The sequence below is a fragment of the Primulina tabacum genome, chromosome 13 (assembly GCF_025594145.1).
Source record: "Primulina tabacum isolate GXHZ01 chromosome 13, ASM2559414v2, whole genome shotgun sequence".
Classification (NCBI taxonomy): domain Eukaryota; kingdom Viridiplantae; phylum Streptophyta; class Magnoliopsida; order Lamiales; family Gesneriaceae; genus Primulina; species Primulina tabacum.
Genome location: NC_134562.1, coordinates 36885286 through 36901573, shown reverse-complemented (window position 1 = coordinate 36901573; position 16288 = coordinate 36885286). Strand labels below are relative to the sequence as shown.

Below are 16288 nucleotides of genomic sequence, written 5' to 3'. Positions count from 1 at the left end.
CTATAAAATAAATTGGTGTGAAGGAAAACCCAACCTACGCTGACTGGAGATCCCAAGAACTAGGTTCAATGGGACAACCTAATCGCACTAATTTGGAGAATCACTGTGGGGGTTATCCCTAGTCCATTCCTACTATGAAACAGTGAATGTTGAGGATAAGCTTACGGCTTTTAATGATTCTGACGAGAAGCAATATAGAATCACCTATGTGAGAGAGAAGTGAGGCCACTTCGAAAGAATTGCAGGGCTCAATTCTAGACCCTCTTGCAGAACCAGGAATGTGTTCATGGCCAAAAAGAACACAATCATGAGAACTGAATAGTATTAAGAAGAGTCTTATGTGAAGTATATCTTAACTCACACAAACGGCTGTACAGTTCAAAGACATCATGTCTACTGTCAACCAGTGAATTATTATGCTTTCACAAGGGAAGGTTCAAAGGGTAATACCTACCTATCCTATGCAAGATTCAACTGTTGAACTTTATCACGAAAATCGTTGAATATCTTTCAATTTTCATTTATGTGGGGGATTGTTGGACTTATAAAGGCTTATTGGGCTTGTTCTTTGAATGAGAAATTGGACAAGGCCTAGTAGATGGCAAGTGGGAAATGTCCCACATTGGAAAATGAACATAGCATTGATGAGTTTATATAGTGTTACACTTTATGGAGGTATAACAATGATTGGTCAAGAGGCTCTCTCTCGCGCGCACAGGCACAGGGGGGGTGCAAATCATGGGCCCGATTTGCAGTGAAAAAAGGCTTGACTTGTGTGCAAGCGTACGAGCGCGACCTGGGTGCGTCGAATGTCGGACCGATCAAGGCAAAATTTCCCACCAAGGTTCACCTGGCTTTTGCTATTTTTATTTTTGAAAATTGGAATTATGGACCAAGACCTTTGGTATTTCAGCTGACCCTTGGTGTTGTAACTGAAATGACCTTTGGTGCTCCAGCTGCTGACTTTTGGTGCTCCAGCTGCTGACCTTTGGCCTTTCAGATGGCCAGCCGTAACTGTCCATATGAGTGCCTATAAATAGAGGCAGCCTCGAGTCTTTCAGAAATACCAACACACTCTCCTACTTTCTGTTATTTCGACGCTTTGCTTGTTCTGTTGTCTCGGCTGCTGCTCCTTCCACCGGCTGCTGCTCTTTTCTCGTTCTGTCTCGTGATAAAGTTCAGGTACATTTCAGTTCGCCTTTGTGGTATCTCGTGCTAAGGTACTGCTGGTTGTTCCGTTGTATCCTGGAAAACAGACGTCCAAGTTCATCCTCGAATCACGCCGGAGGGGATGAATCTGTTTTAAGGACACTGTATTACATACAGGCCTCGGTTTGCTTTACTTTTGCATTGTGCTCCTGTTTAGTTCGTGATACTAGCTCGCTGTTTTTTAAGTCCCTTTCTGTTTGTGCATACATTTTGTGTAACAGTAACATCCATGAATAAATGAACTTCCTTTTTTAAGTTATTTTCTTTTCACTCCAAGGAATAACACTGCATATATTCCTCCTATATTGGCAGTGTCAACTCCAGTTACATATCATGTATCACTGGTGTATGCATCATTTATGATGTATGTTATGATGTTTTCTTTGCTATATATGTTTATCAATAAATTCATATACACGAGTAGTCTTCGGTGTGCTTTTTTATACTGTTATTCTTACAAGAATTTCATATGCTTGGTTGGATGACATTCACAGCTTTTTGGTACGAGCATGGTTTAATGTATGTTGCGTTTCATAATGGGAACAACTTTATTGTTTATATAATATATAACCCATAAAAAAGAATTAAGAAGAAGATTTTTAGCCAAAGGAATTAAATGCTCAACAATTCTAGAATATATTGGATTAAATGACTCCTTAATTATCAACTAATTTGGATATATCTTGAAGTGTAATTAATAACTTAAAGAGGTCATTTTGCCCTTTTTTTTTACTTGGGATATGATGCATATATATTCACAATTATAACAATATCATTTTCAAATATGTTAATTAATATTATAAAGAAAGGATCCAAGAATATTTTTTTAAAGTTTAATTTTGTTTATAATCTAGAAAATTAAATTTGAGTAATTGTACTTCAATTTTTTTGAGTAGAAAAATATATTGTTTTTCTGAAGCTTATATGATAGTATTTATGATAAAATCAACTGTTGGTGATTTCTACTCGAGTCGTAATCTTTATGCAAAGAAGCTAGCTTCCCATCTTTATCGATAATTAATCATGATAGGAATTTAGTTATGAGTTTAATTAGAATATTAATTCTTGAATGGATAATGAAAAAGATTGAGAAGTCCTACGTAGCAGCCTATATAGGAGGGCATGCAATTAGGGTACTCCTCTGTGTAAAAAGAAAAAAAAAAACTTAAAAAGAATGTTGGAGCACTTCAATATTTGCGTTTGAGTTACTATACAATTTCGAATATTTGAGTTGCGATGTTAGTACCAGCTATAATTTTTGGTAAAACAGTAAATGTTTGGTTACATGAATTTATTTATAGCAGTTTAGGTTTAATTATCAGGACCGTATTTCTATGATTAGCCTGAAAATTGCAGGTATCATGAATTTTGACAAATATTATTGCTATGCATGTGTCTGCTTGATATATTTCTTTAATCAGTTTTTAGGGAAAATTGCTTCTTTCTTTTTTTTTTTAGACTATGAAGGTTTGCACTTTTAACCATTCATTGTTTATTCCTTTTGGTTTTATCTATATGGCCTAAAAGTTTTTAGGTGGTTGACTTCGATCTAATAGAAATTTAGTTAGAATTAATCAATTTTACTGTGACACAAACTTTTCATATATATCGATCATGCAAGTATGATATGATCTGAATACATTTGAGAATCAAAATATCATTTAGGACCATTTCTGTCACATGTACTCTCCCCTCTTACAGATATCAACGACAATTTCAGTACATTTATGACAGTTGCATTATATATGAACTAAAAATCAAAATGTATCGTCATACGTGCATGGTCTCAACTGTTTTAAAAGACTTTGATATATCGTACAACATTCACTACAAGAAAAATGCCATACGACAACGTCGTAGTCATTTTAAAACTGTTGTTAAAGTCAGTGTTGTTAAATGGTCCGCTCAAAGACAACGGTTTTTCACTGTTGTCGTAGCTACAATTTGCGACGGTTTTAAAAACCGTCGCAACTGAGAAACCGTTGTCGTAGCTACAATTTGCGACGGTTTTAATAACCGTCGCAACAAATATTTGCGACGGATAACGTATATAAACCGTCGCTAATTAGCGACTGTTCTTTAAGCCGTCGCTAAATTTAGCGACATGTTTAGTATTTACAAGTCGCTAAATTTGCGACGGTATTCATGTGCAAAATCGTCTCTAATTAGCGACGGTTTATATATTCCGTCGCTAATGTTTTAGGTAAAATAAAAAAAAAAGTTTAAGAATTTAATAAATCTGTGTTTTGAATTGGTACAATCGTGTAAGAGATAAAAAAATTTAAGTGTCGTGAAGTGATAAAATCGTGTAAAAGATAAAAATTTTAATTGTTTTGAAGTGGTAAAAAAATCGTGTAAGAGATAAAAATTTTAAGTGTTGTAAAGTGGTAAAATCGTGTAAGAGGTAAAAATTTTAAGTGTTGTGAAGTTGTAAAATCGTGTAAGTTAGAAAATTTTAAGTGCTGTGAAGTGAATGGAAGAAAATGGAGCGAATGTGCAGGTATTTATAGAGAGTGGTGGAAGAAAATGGAGGGAAGTTTAGGCGGGATCGAATTTTTGAATTTGCGACGTTTGCTTAGGACCGTCGCTAATGTTAGCAACTTTAGCGACGGTTATTGAAACTGTCGCTAATATCAAATTAGCGACGGATGTAAATGACACTGTTGCTAACTTTAGCGACAGTTTACATATAATTGTCGCTAATTTGAACTTAGCGACGGTGTCAGTATAACCGTCGCTAATTTGAAGTGAATGAAAGAAAATGGAGGGAAGTTTAGGCGGGATCAAGTTTTTGAATTTGCGACGGTTATATTAAAACCGTCGCAAATATTAGCAACGGTTTGAGATAAAGCGTCGATAATGTTAGCGACGGTAAATTTTACACCGTCGCTAATATCAAATTAGCGACGGTTTTACATGTTATTGTTGCTAACTTTAGCGACAGTTTTAATATATCTGTCGCTAATTTGAAATAAGCGACGATATCGGTAAAACAGTCGCTAAAATTAGTGACCGTAACCGTTGTTATTGACCCTAAAAACCGTTGTCTTTGACCCCCAAAAGACAACGGTTTTATAAAAACCGTTGTCTTTTGCTTACAAAATTATCTACGACAACGGTTTTAGTTAAAACCGTTGTTAAAAGTTTTTTGACAACGGTTTTAACTAAAATCGTTGTCGTATGTGTGTTGTTGATTCTGAATTTTCTTGTAGTGATTGATACTTCCCACCCATTTTCCTCTGTTAAGGATGCGGAGCCTTATTTGGTGAGCAGTCATTGGTGGGCGAGATTTACTCTCGAAAACCCTTCACAGCAAGCCCGCATAACTTGGAGAACGAATCATCATGGAAGTACTCTTCAGCAAGCCCCAGTTTCGATTTATAGCTGTACTAAACTCGCAGAGACCGTTGACAAACTCAAGATTGAGTTAGAAGAAACCAAAAGGTGGATCTTCAGTTACTGAAGGAAAGAGAAATTGAGGCTGAGGTTGGGTTGGCTTCACTGAAAGATGAGCTCCACGAAAACATGTCTAAGTTAGCACGTGCAGAGGCAGCCATGACATCGGCGGTATTGATATCTGTACGAGGGGAGAGTACTATTGATTATGGAAATATACCGAGGGAGGAAAAGAAGAAAAGGGAAAGCGTTTGAGAAAAGGAGGAAGGTCCATTTCTGCGAAGGAAAAAGGAAAGGAAATTGACCAAAAGGAGGCCTATTATTCCACTCATTGGGGATTTGTTTAGGAAAAAAGGGATCCTCTTCTACTCTTCTAAGCACTTATGCATCTGTTTACATGTATTGGGATTGATTACTCTCGAGCAAAAGGTCGTGCTTTTTGAGGTGATTGTGTGCTCAGGTACTTCGTTGTTTGATTTCTTTAAGGTAAACCTACTTTCCCGTGTTGGTTAAACCTAGTATTACCTCGATGTTGTTGAATCTTGATGTAAGTATTAATTCATTGGCCTACGATGCTTTCGCAATTTTGAGGGTGAAGTGTACATATATGTGCCATGAATATTTTTGATTCCATAATCGATGTTATTATATGTGCATTTTATTTGGGAAATGATTATGTTTCTATCTATATATCTATACGGAGTGAATATATATTTTATAATTTTGTTATTATAATTATTCAGATCACGTGCACGAATGTGTTGATTTCAAAACTATATAGGACTTGCCAATTCTGGAAACTTAGGAATAAATTATTTCATGCAAGCTTGTTTTAATGAATTTATTTTGTTAAATTATATCGATTGAGGCCTGCATGATAGCTCGATCGTACACATTTTAGCATGCAATCTAATCAAATTCAAGGATATATAAGGTCTCGTGATGATCTTTTAACTTGTTTGGAAAAGCTTTTTCACCCCTTGAAGAAATTGAGGCAGAATGGGGGCCAGACAATAAAAAGTTGGAAACCAATTATATTGACTTGTAAACAACATTTTTTTCCTATTTTCTTTGAAAAAATTTATCTTCCAAGTCAGATGCATTTTACCAGGCGTAATTAGCAACTGCTGGGGTTCTTGCTCCCATCACATTATTGTTGCCTAACTCAGAAACTTTCGAGTTATTATAGAACTCAATTTAGTCTAAATATTATGCTGTTCGAATTTTTCTCTTGAACCCTTTTTCTCTAATAATCTCTAGATTTCAAGTATCACCTTTGGCACGCCTAGGCCGCGCAAACATGATTATACAACGAGTTCTTATAATAACTAGGGATGTAAATGAACCAAACCGTTTGCGAGCTATTCGAAGCTCGGTTCGATAAAAAGCTCGTTTGAGTTCGTTTGTTAATCATATCAAGCCAAGCTCAAGCTCGATTTTGAGCTCGAAAAATTAATCAAACCAAGCTCAAGCCTAAAGATATTCGGCTCGCGAGCTCGTAAACATGTTTGATAATAGGCTCGCGAGCTCGAGCTCGAGCTCGGCTCGTTTAGGTGGCTCGTAAGCTTGAGTTTGACTCATTTGTTGAATTGACAAATAAGAATATTAGTACTAATGTCAATGGATGTAATTGAATACAAGACAAATAAAAATATTAGTACGAATGTTATTATGAACTTTGCAGGATACTTGACTAGTTGTTATTGGAGATGATTTTGTAATTCCTGATTTTAATGGATTCTTTGACGTCCTCCCTACTTTCTCACCAGACTTAGTTGAAGTATTAAAGGGGTGAAATTATTTCATTGTTATTTATATGGTGATATCAGTGTATGATGAATATTCTAGATGTATTATTTTGGAACGTTCAATAATATATTGATTTATGTTTTTAGCTCTTATTTGTGTCGTTTTGGTTATTTATGAATGAATTTACATTTTTATGTATGATTTAAAATTAGTTTATAGATATATTTAATTTTTAACAAGTTCGAATCAAGCTCAAACTCGAGCTCAATTTTATGCTTTACGAGCTCGAAAACGAGCCGAGCTCAAGCCAGACTTGTTAAACATGCTAAACGAGCTATTAATGAATCAAGCTCGAGCCTGGCTTGATTAATATGTTAAACGAGCTTTTAACGAGCCGAGCTCGAGCTTTTCCCGAGCTTAGGTAATTTCAAAACAAACCAAGCTCGAGCCTGATAATAAAAGCTCGAATAGAACTCGAGCTCGAGCTCGAGCCTCAAACAATCTTAAACGAACCAAGCTCAAGCCTGATACTGTTTGGTTTGGTTTGGATCGTTTACATCCCTAATAACAACTGCACTGTAGAAATCCATTACAAGACATTGTATGTACTATAAGCCCTTTCAAAATAAAATAAAAAAAATTACAATGTGTCGATGTTGTTGCCTCAAATCGAAAAGAAAATAGTTCATGTATCCCGAGTAACAGGGAAACCAATACCATGTCTCCTGGTCGGGAAAATCACGAATAACAAGCTACAAATAAGCCCAACTCCAATAGGAACAATGTCCAGAACTTCCTGAGCTTCACGCCCAGGTGTAGGATACAAGCAACTCACCACATTCTTATCCCTCAAAGCCACAACACCAAACACAAGACAACTAAGAACTGCGTGAATCACATCAATGAAATTCAGCCTATACTTGCTCAGATCAGGCAACTTGTAAGATGCGTCAGCGTTGTAATTTGGATTGTCAAACAGCCACAACCCTTTAAACGTCGCGAACCCGTAATGGACAATCCCGTCTGATGCCCTGAAACTATCCGTGAAAGAGGCGAGTAGGCAAGAAATAGAGAGCACAGAGAGGAGAATAAAAGTCAACGAACGCGTGGTGGGGTCACACGAGCCGCCGTTGGTGAAGGCTGGTGTTAGGAGTTGGAAGGCCAACAAGGTTCCCGTGGGAAGGAGGTTGGCTAGGTGTGCGGAGCTTTCTAAGGCTTGAGAGATGGCGCTTCGGGGCCGTGCCGGTGCAGGGACGAGGGGCGGAGTCGGGATGGCCTCGGCGGAGGATGGTTGGTTGGAGGATGCTGATCTTTGTCTAAGGGACATGATTTGATCTTTGATCTTTTATGGAATGGCTTTGGTTGATTTTTGTGGGGGGAAATTTTTTATCGGGTTTTTGATCTTGTAAGTCGGGACGAAATATATAACGGTGGAGGTCTTTTCAAGAGAATACCGGGTATGGGCTGCGTTGCGTTGAGTGGTTGTATTGTATTGAAATTTCTTCCAAGAAACACACTTTGACAAAGCTAAGCTTCCGAGAAAATGTCCAAATGCAACATGATAATCTTGCCAACATATTCCTGCTTTTGAGTTTTGAGATTTGAGACTCTCTTTTTAAATTCATGTACACGTTTTAAAAATTTGGAGGTGGCTTCTCTATACGTACACGTTTAAATTCTTTAAATTGGTGTCGAATTGATAATTTTTACTATTACGAAAGAAAAAAAATTCATTTTTTATATTCCATATTGATTTAGTACCAAATATGATCAATATTATTCACATTTTAATTTATATAAGTCCCGCGGTGTTTGATAGAGGAGATAAGAAATTTGTGAACTATTTGTATATTGATGCCCAATGTTTGTATTGTTTCTAAACGTTATGGTACAAACTTATGGCCTACTTCAGTTACTATTTGAAAATGAAAAATAATCATTGCATCTGCGCTAAAATTAAAACTTCACAAATATATTGATAATAATGATTGAATGTGCTAAATTTATTTTGGCCAAAATAATGTGACATGCTGCGTAGACCAAGTAAAATGACAATTGAGAGAAATAAAAGGTCAGTTCTGCGAACGACCAGTTCTGTAAGATGAAGTCCTAAGAAAGGGATTGATAGGAAGAAAAAGATGAAGTCCTAAGGAAGGGATTGATAGGAAGAAAAAGAGATCATAAACAACTCAACAAATCAATATATATTTTGTCACTTCACTTAATCTGTTAGATGTGATTGATCGTATCAAAATTGTATATCGAATAAGTGAGTAATATTTCATCGATGAACACAAAAATTTAACACGGTTGGTGAACGACATAACAAATCTATATTTTATATACAAATTATTTTATTATCTCGATATATTTTGTCTTCATTTATCTTACCACATCAATCAAGCTTACCTAAATTTATACACGAAATAACGTGATTCTAGGTGCAGTGGCATAAATATGAAATTAAATTCACATAATCATTTCTGTCAATATATTTTCGAGCTAGTTATAAATAAAGTGTGCACTCAAACACAATTAGTTAAATCTATTCTATATCTATATAAATATATGAATGTTAATTGTGAATTTACATCAATGTCCTTACATTCATTTAATAATAATCATTAATACATGTTTATTTTTTTTATTTTTTTGTGAATTTAAACACTCCATTTTTAATTTTTTTTGGTTTCCATGTTTTTCATCTATTAATTAATGAAATTTAAATTGAAGATAAATGAATTTTAGTCTTTTCCAATCTATTAATTAATGTGATTTTTTTTATTTTTTGTGAATTTACACACTCCTTTTTTAATTTTTTTTTTGGTTTTCATGTTTTTCATCTATTAATTAATGAAATTTAAAATAAATTGAAGAGAAATGAATTTTAGTCTTTTCTAATCTATTAATTAATGTGAATTTACACATTCTATTTTTAATTTTTTTATTTTTTTGTGCATTTACACACTCCATTTTTTTTTTTTTTTGGTTTCCATGTTTTTCATATATTAATTAATGAAATTTAAAATAAATTGAAGAGAAATGAATTTTAGTCTTTTTCAATCTATTAATTAATGTGAATTTACACACTCCATTTTTATTTTTATTTTGTTTTCCATGTTTTTCATCTATTAATTAATTAATGAAATTTAAAATAAATTGACGAGAAATGAATTTTAATATTTTCCATTCTATTAATTAATGAAATTTAAAATAAACTGAAGATGAATGAAATTTAGCATTATTTTTTGTTGTAATGAAATTTGCACTCTATTTTTTAAATTTTACGATATAACTGATACGATATAGCTAATACGAAAGTCACAACTAACAAGTTAAATTCGATTAAAGAAAATCTATATATATATATATATATATATATATATATATCTATATCTATATCTATATATGAATGTGAATTTACATAAATGTCCTTACCTTCATTTAATAATAATAATTAATACATGTTTATTTATTTATTTTTTTTGTGAATTTACACACTCCATTTTTTATTTTTATTTTTTGGTTTTCCATGTTTTTCATCTATTAATTAATGAAATTTAAAATAAATTGAATAGAAATGAATTTTAGTATTTTTCAATCTATTAATTAATGAAATTTAAAATAAACTGAAGATGAATGAAATTTAGCCTTATTTTTTGTTGTAATGAAATTCGCACTCTATTTTTAAAATTTTACGATAGAACTGATACGATATAGCTAATACGAAAGCCACGACTAACGAGTTGAATTCGATTAAAGAAAATCTATATCTATATCTAGATCTATATATGTATGTGAATTGTGAATTTACATAAATGTCATGGCCTTCATTTAATAATAATAATTAATACATGTTTATTTATTTTTTGGTGAATTTACACACTCCATTTTTTATTTTTTTTGTTTTCCATGTTTTTAATCAATTAATTAATGAAATTTAAAATAAATTGAAGAGAAATGAATTTTAGTCTTTTCCAATATATTCACATAAATGTCCTTACCTTCATTTAATAATAATCATTAATACATGTTTAAATTTTTTCTTCTTGTGAATTTACACAATCCATTTTCATTTTTTTTTTTGTTTTCCATGTTTTTCATCTATTAATTAATGAAATTTAAAATAAATTGAAGAGAAATGAATTTTAGTCTTTTCCAATCTATTAATTAATGAAATTTAAAATAAACTGAAGATGAATGGAATTTAGCGTTATTTTTTGTTATAATGAAATTTGTCATCTATTTTTTAAATTTCACGATAGAACTGATACGATATAACTAATACGAAAATCACAACTAACGAGTTGAATTTGATTAAAGAAAATGAACAAGTATATGATGTTATGATGTGATGTTTTGACATGTTATGCTATTTTACGACATGTTTACCCTTATGCTAAGATCATAAAATGTATGTTGAGTACAGTAATTTTCATTGTTGCATGTTATATATATGTATTTATTATTAAGTTACAGGTGTTGAGTCTTTAGACTCATTAGGTGTGATTGATTCAGGTGGGCATATTGATCAGTATATCGAAGGTGCCGAAAACTAAGTAGTCGGAGCTGGATGTGCGCACGCTAACCCGAGGACCTTATTTTTTCCGCACGTTTTCATCTATTAATTAATGAAATCTAAACTAAATTGAAGTAAAATAAAATTTAGCATTCTTCTTTTGTGATGGAATTTGCAATCTATTTTTTTTAAAAAAATTTATATATATAATGAAATTCAATCTATTATCTATCTATCTATTATTATTATTATTATTATTATAAATATATGAGTTTGAATTGTGAATTTACATATATGTCCTTATCTTCATTAAATAATATTTATTACTACTATAAATATATGAGTTTGAATTGTGAATATACATATATGTCTTTATCTTCATTAAATAATATTCATTAAAATATATCGCTTTGTTTGTTTTGTTTTCATCTATTAATTAATGGAATCTAAACAAAATTGAAGAAAAATAAAATTTAGTATCAGCCTTCATTCTTCAGTAAAAATTTGCACTCCATTTTTAATTTTTTTTGTTTTTCTTCTATTAATTAATGGAATTTAAAATAAATTGAAGAGAAATGAATTTTAGTCTTCATTTTTTGTGATGAAATTTGTAATCCATTTAAAAAAAAAACATATCTTTAATGAAATTCGAAACGATAATATTAATAAATATTTTTTTGTTTATTTTCTATCAGCTATTTATGACTTCTAAAATAAATTAAAGAAAAATGAAATTTAACCACCCTTTTTTGGAATAAAATTTAAATTTATCTTTCATTTTTTGAATATCCATTTTTTGTAATGAAATTTGTACTCCATTTTAAAAAAAAACATATCTTTATTGAAATTCAAAACGATAATATTAATAAATATTTTTTTTTATTTTCTGTCAGCTATTAATGACTTCTAAAATAAATTGAAGAAAAATGAAATTTAGCCACCAATTTTTGAAATAAAATTTAAATTTATCTTTCATTTTTTGAAATAAAATTTACAATCAATTTTTTTAAAATATAAATGAAATTTAAAGTAAATAAAAGAATAATGAAATTTCATTTTTGTTTGATTTCTATTTTTTATTAATTAAGAAATTTTAAAATAAATCGAATAAAAATGAAGTTTACATTATTGTTCAAAATTTTATAATTCTCCAATTTTTATTAGGTTTTATGTGAAACAGTTTCATTGTTATATAGTCCTGAGAGGGGCTGACCCAGTTATTTCAGGGGTGAAAAATAATTTTTTTCACGATTCAAGTCAGATATGAGACATATTTCACAAAATTCACTCGTGAAACAACCTCATAGGAGTTTCTGTGTCAATTTTATTTTAACTTAAATAAATTAACATCTATGAATAACACAAATAATAATAATTAATATACTTATCTTCGCTTGTTTGTTTTTTTCCATCTATTATTTAATATATTTTAAAATAAATTGAAGAAAAATAAAATTTAACCACCAGTTTTTAGAATGAAATTTAAATTAAACATTCATTTTTTGGAATGAAATTTACACATCATTTAAAAAAATATCTTTAATAAAATTTAAAATAATAATAATAAATACATATTCTATTGTTTGTTTTTTTTCCCAACTATCAATTAATTCTAAATAAAATTGAGCAAAATGAAATTTAGCCATCATTTTTTGAAATGGAATTTATACTTTATTTGTTTTAAAAAATATATCTGTAATATAATTTAAAATGAATAGAAGAATAATAAAATTTACAATATATTTTCACAGAATGAATTATATCCTTATTTTAAAATAATTCTTTTTGTTTGACTTCTCTTTTTTTTTAATGAATTTTTATAGTTCACCAATTTTTGAATTGGACTTATGTGAGCCGATCTCATTAATATATCCTTCAGATGGCCAACCAGTCAATTTTCAGAGTGAAAAACAATGATTTTTCATGATTAGTGTAGGACATGAGACATGTTCTCTTGAAATAGCCTCGTAGGAGTTTTTATGAAAATTTTATTTTAAACTTGAATAAATTAACATCTATAAATAACGTAAATAATACACGATTAATAAATTTGAAAACTCAAATAAAATTGTGTGAATTTACATATATTTCCTTATTTTCGTTAAATAATATTAATAAATACATGTCTTTTTTTGTTCGTTTTCGGGTATTAATAAATTTTATAATAATTGAAGAAAAATGAAATTTCATTTTTGAAATGAATTTACAGCTTTTTTAAATATATATATATATATATATATATATATATATATATATATATATATATATATATATCTTTAATGAAATTTAAAATAAACGACACAATGTCAGCAGCTTAACTCACTAAAACTTCATAGAAGTTCACTCATCCCAATACTACCTTCACTCTTGCATGTTTAACCTAGCAAAACTGAATGATAGTGAAAGATTTATCTTTTAGTTCGAATGTTGCTTAATCTTTATGTCAAAATTTATATTTGTTACCTACGGTGCATTATTTATTTCTTATAATTATGATTTACCATGCAAAGCCCTATATTAAGCAAATGGTGAATATAATGAGGATTGCATTGACGCGACTGTCAATTTTCCAAATTGTAAAACCCTATGCATGACAAACACAAATAATTGTTTGGTACCACAAGAAAACACTTCAAAAGAATCAAAATGAGTTTAAATTAATTTTATGTGTAATAATTACTCTTATATACATCAAATGAATAGTAAAAGAGGAATAAAAATGAAATCAAATCGTTTTTATGTAAAACTAATTACCAATACCCAACCCAAGTTTTAGATCACACTAAAAAAAAGGTGATCATTACTTTACTTCTTTATGTTACAAGTATAGAATGGCAATCACAATTGAAGATGAGAATGAGATGACAATAATAACATTATTTGAAAAAGTTGCAGCGTCTTTTGTTGGATGTTCTATTGAAGATTTTATTCAAATTCATGACCAGATATAAGATAAAACAAACAAATGATTTTATATCTACATAAATATTGCATCTAACAATAAAAATTTTCAATGCAGAATTTACCAAATAACCCATATAAAGATTCGCTAAATCAACCAAGCTCCAAGCTCCACACATTCTTGTTCAAGTTAGATAATTCATTGGAAAAACGTGATGAAGTGTTAAAAATTGTGGCAGAAGCTATTGAGATACATGTCAATTATCCAACAATAAATGTCAATATCAAGAAACGGAGATCTCGAAAGATTATCAAGCCAACTAAACAAAGCTGTGTACCACCAAAAGTAGAAAAATCAAATGAAATAAATATCAACAAAAACATGAAGATCCATGAAGACGAAGATGAAATAGAGATTCGAGATGAAGAACCAATTGCCGAGTACAAAAAAAAAGATAAGAAGATAAAAACCGATGGACACAAAAAGATTTCAAGAGGTCTTCAAATCAAAGACAAAAAAATGTGATGATCATTTCATTTATAACTAAATAATTAATTATTTATCTATTAAAAATTATTCTTATTTCAAAAATAATTTAAACACATTTAAATAAAATTATCATAGACAAATTATCTCTATTTTTTAAAAAAATATGATTATAATAAAAAGATAAGGTGGTCGTTGGCTCTATGCTGCCAAATAATCTACAGCCGGAAGCTCCATTGTCGAATAGGGATACAATAGCCCACCCTATATCCCTGCGCTATCCTACGAATCCGAAATAAATTTACCTCCGAACTTGATATAAATTAACTCTCAAGCTTCGGGAACTACCAACACTTCATACCATACCAACCGGTGTATAGAGAGTTCTCGAGGAAGTTTTGGCGAGTAGGCGTGAAGTGAGAAATTGTAGGTGAGGAGGAATGAAACTATCTGGTACAAATTAGTTTGATCCTTTTGTTTCCGCATCTCTTGTCCTTCCGTTGTTGATTATTTCCCTTTTCTCTCTCTGTTTGATCGTTCCAAATGATGGGAGTTGAGTTTTTTTTTTTTTTTTAAATATGTTTGAATTGAATTTTAGGCTAAGTTTCATGTAGTTGATGCTTAATATTTTGTTTGAAAAAATGTTTCTGTTAGGAACTTTTCGTTTCGGGAAAGATGATTTTCTGGTCCTGGTCTCATCCAACTAGTCAAGAACAGGAGACATGCGTAAACAAGTAAAAAGATTCCATTTTTTGGAAATTGGCACCATTTTATCCGCAGTACACTCTCTGTATTAAATTTTATGTATTGTGCCTTTATATCAGGTCTAGTGCCCTTAATTATGATATCAGTCATAAAGGTGCCACAGCTAAGCCTGCATTTGCTCTTAAACAAGACAAGGAGCTATCAGAGACTGGTTTTTTTGTTAACCATGCCCGTGTTTTAGTTGGTTCAGGTCTTGAGACTTTTGAGAAAGGAAAATGCGCGCTTCAGAATTGGAGGTTCATGAGGAATTCCTTGCCTACTCATGATTGATCTATTGGCATTGTTCATCATATGTAATTCAGTACTCTTATTTTGGTTGCATATCACAATTTAATTTGCAGGCATTTTAGCTTGAACTGGGCATTTGTTGATCCCAAGACTCCCATTCAGAGTGGGGTAAAGTTTTGTGTGTGTACTAAGCAATTTCTTCCATGGATTTTGATGCCTTTGGAAATAGTGTATGTTAATGAGTCTAGGGACCTAAAAGACACCGCAGTTTCGTTCAGTTTTGGCAGCGGAACTCTTCAAGGACACCTGCTGGTAGATTTTATTACTTTTTTCTGCTTTAGACCTTATGGTTTTAACCACGTTATGAGATCTTTTAATTTTTTATGATGGGGTTGCGTCCAGTCTTTGTTTTAAGTTTATATTTTGTAATTAAAAACATGGATAAATTACGAGGTTTACCGTGTCTAACTAGAGCAGACATGAGATATTTTTGCTGGATATTTGAACATATTAAGATCAATGGCACCGGATGTTTCAAAAAAAATTACTTGATGTAATCACGGTATATTTTAAATTAAAATCGTGAACGAAATAGAATGTGTGTGTGTGTACAGAGACAGAGATAACTTGGGTGATTGGACTGGTAATGATGGTCGAGATGAGAAAGAGGCAAAATTTAGCATATCAAATTATACATTCAGAGATAATTTAAAAATAACACCTATTAGGGCAGATTGAGAAAAAAAAGATAACTGGAGGTGATCTCTGAATACTATGGGATAGTCGACCAACTTTTGGTAGTTGTTGGATAGAGATACATTGTATTTCTGAGTTTATGGTTTTTCTTCCACACTTCTGTCAGCAAAAGATTAATGAAATATTTTGTTCAATACTTCATTTTTCAAATATCTACGATACACAATTCTTTCATATTCAGTACGAGCTAATACTTATTCTGTAATTGGTGCATCATCATTTGATTAATTTATTAAAACAAATTCCCTTGCTCACCTGCATATAGAAATAATATGGTT

General features: G+C 31.1%; 2 protein-coding genes across 3 annotated transcripts in view; one reads left to right on the top strand and one right to left on the bottom strand.

Annotated features, from left to right (window-relative positions):
- Positions 1-5785: 5785 nt before the first annotated feature.
- On the bottom strand, positions 5786-7825 carry LOC142522560 (protein DMP3-like). The gene is made up of 2 exons (XM_075626014.1): positions 6927-7825; positions 5786-5933 (listed from the first exon to the last, which is right to left on the bottom strand). The coding sequence occupies exon 1, from the start codon at positions 7679-7681 to the stop codon at positions 7040-7042; it is 642 nt and encodes a 213-aa protein (XP_075482129.1). The 5' UTR covers positions 7682-7825; the 3' UTR covers positions 5786-5933; positions 6927-7039.
- A 6625-nt stretch (positions 7826-14450) lies between these two features.
- The window catches only part of LOC142523072 (UPF0548 protein At2g17695), a 4762-nt gene continuing 2924 nt past the window's right edge, over positions 14451-16288 (top strand). The window contains exons 1-4 of one of the 2 annotated variants that reach the window (XM_075626711.1): positions 14451-14691; positions 14916-14995; positions 15086-15262; positions 15368-15566. In XM_075626711.1, coding sequence (XP_075482826.1) covers positions 14937-14995; positions 15086-15262; positions 15368-15566 — 435 coding nt within the window. In that variant the 5' untranslated portion in view covers positions 14451-14691; positions 14916-14936. Of the gene's footprint in view, positions 14715-14915; positions 14996-15085; positions 15263-15367; positions 15567-16288 lie in introns of both variants that reach the window. The other variant, XM_075626712.1, reaches the window with a different exon arrangement.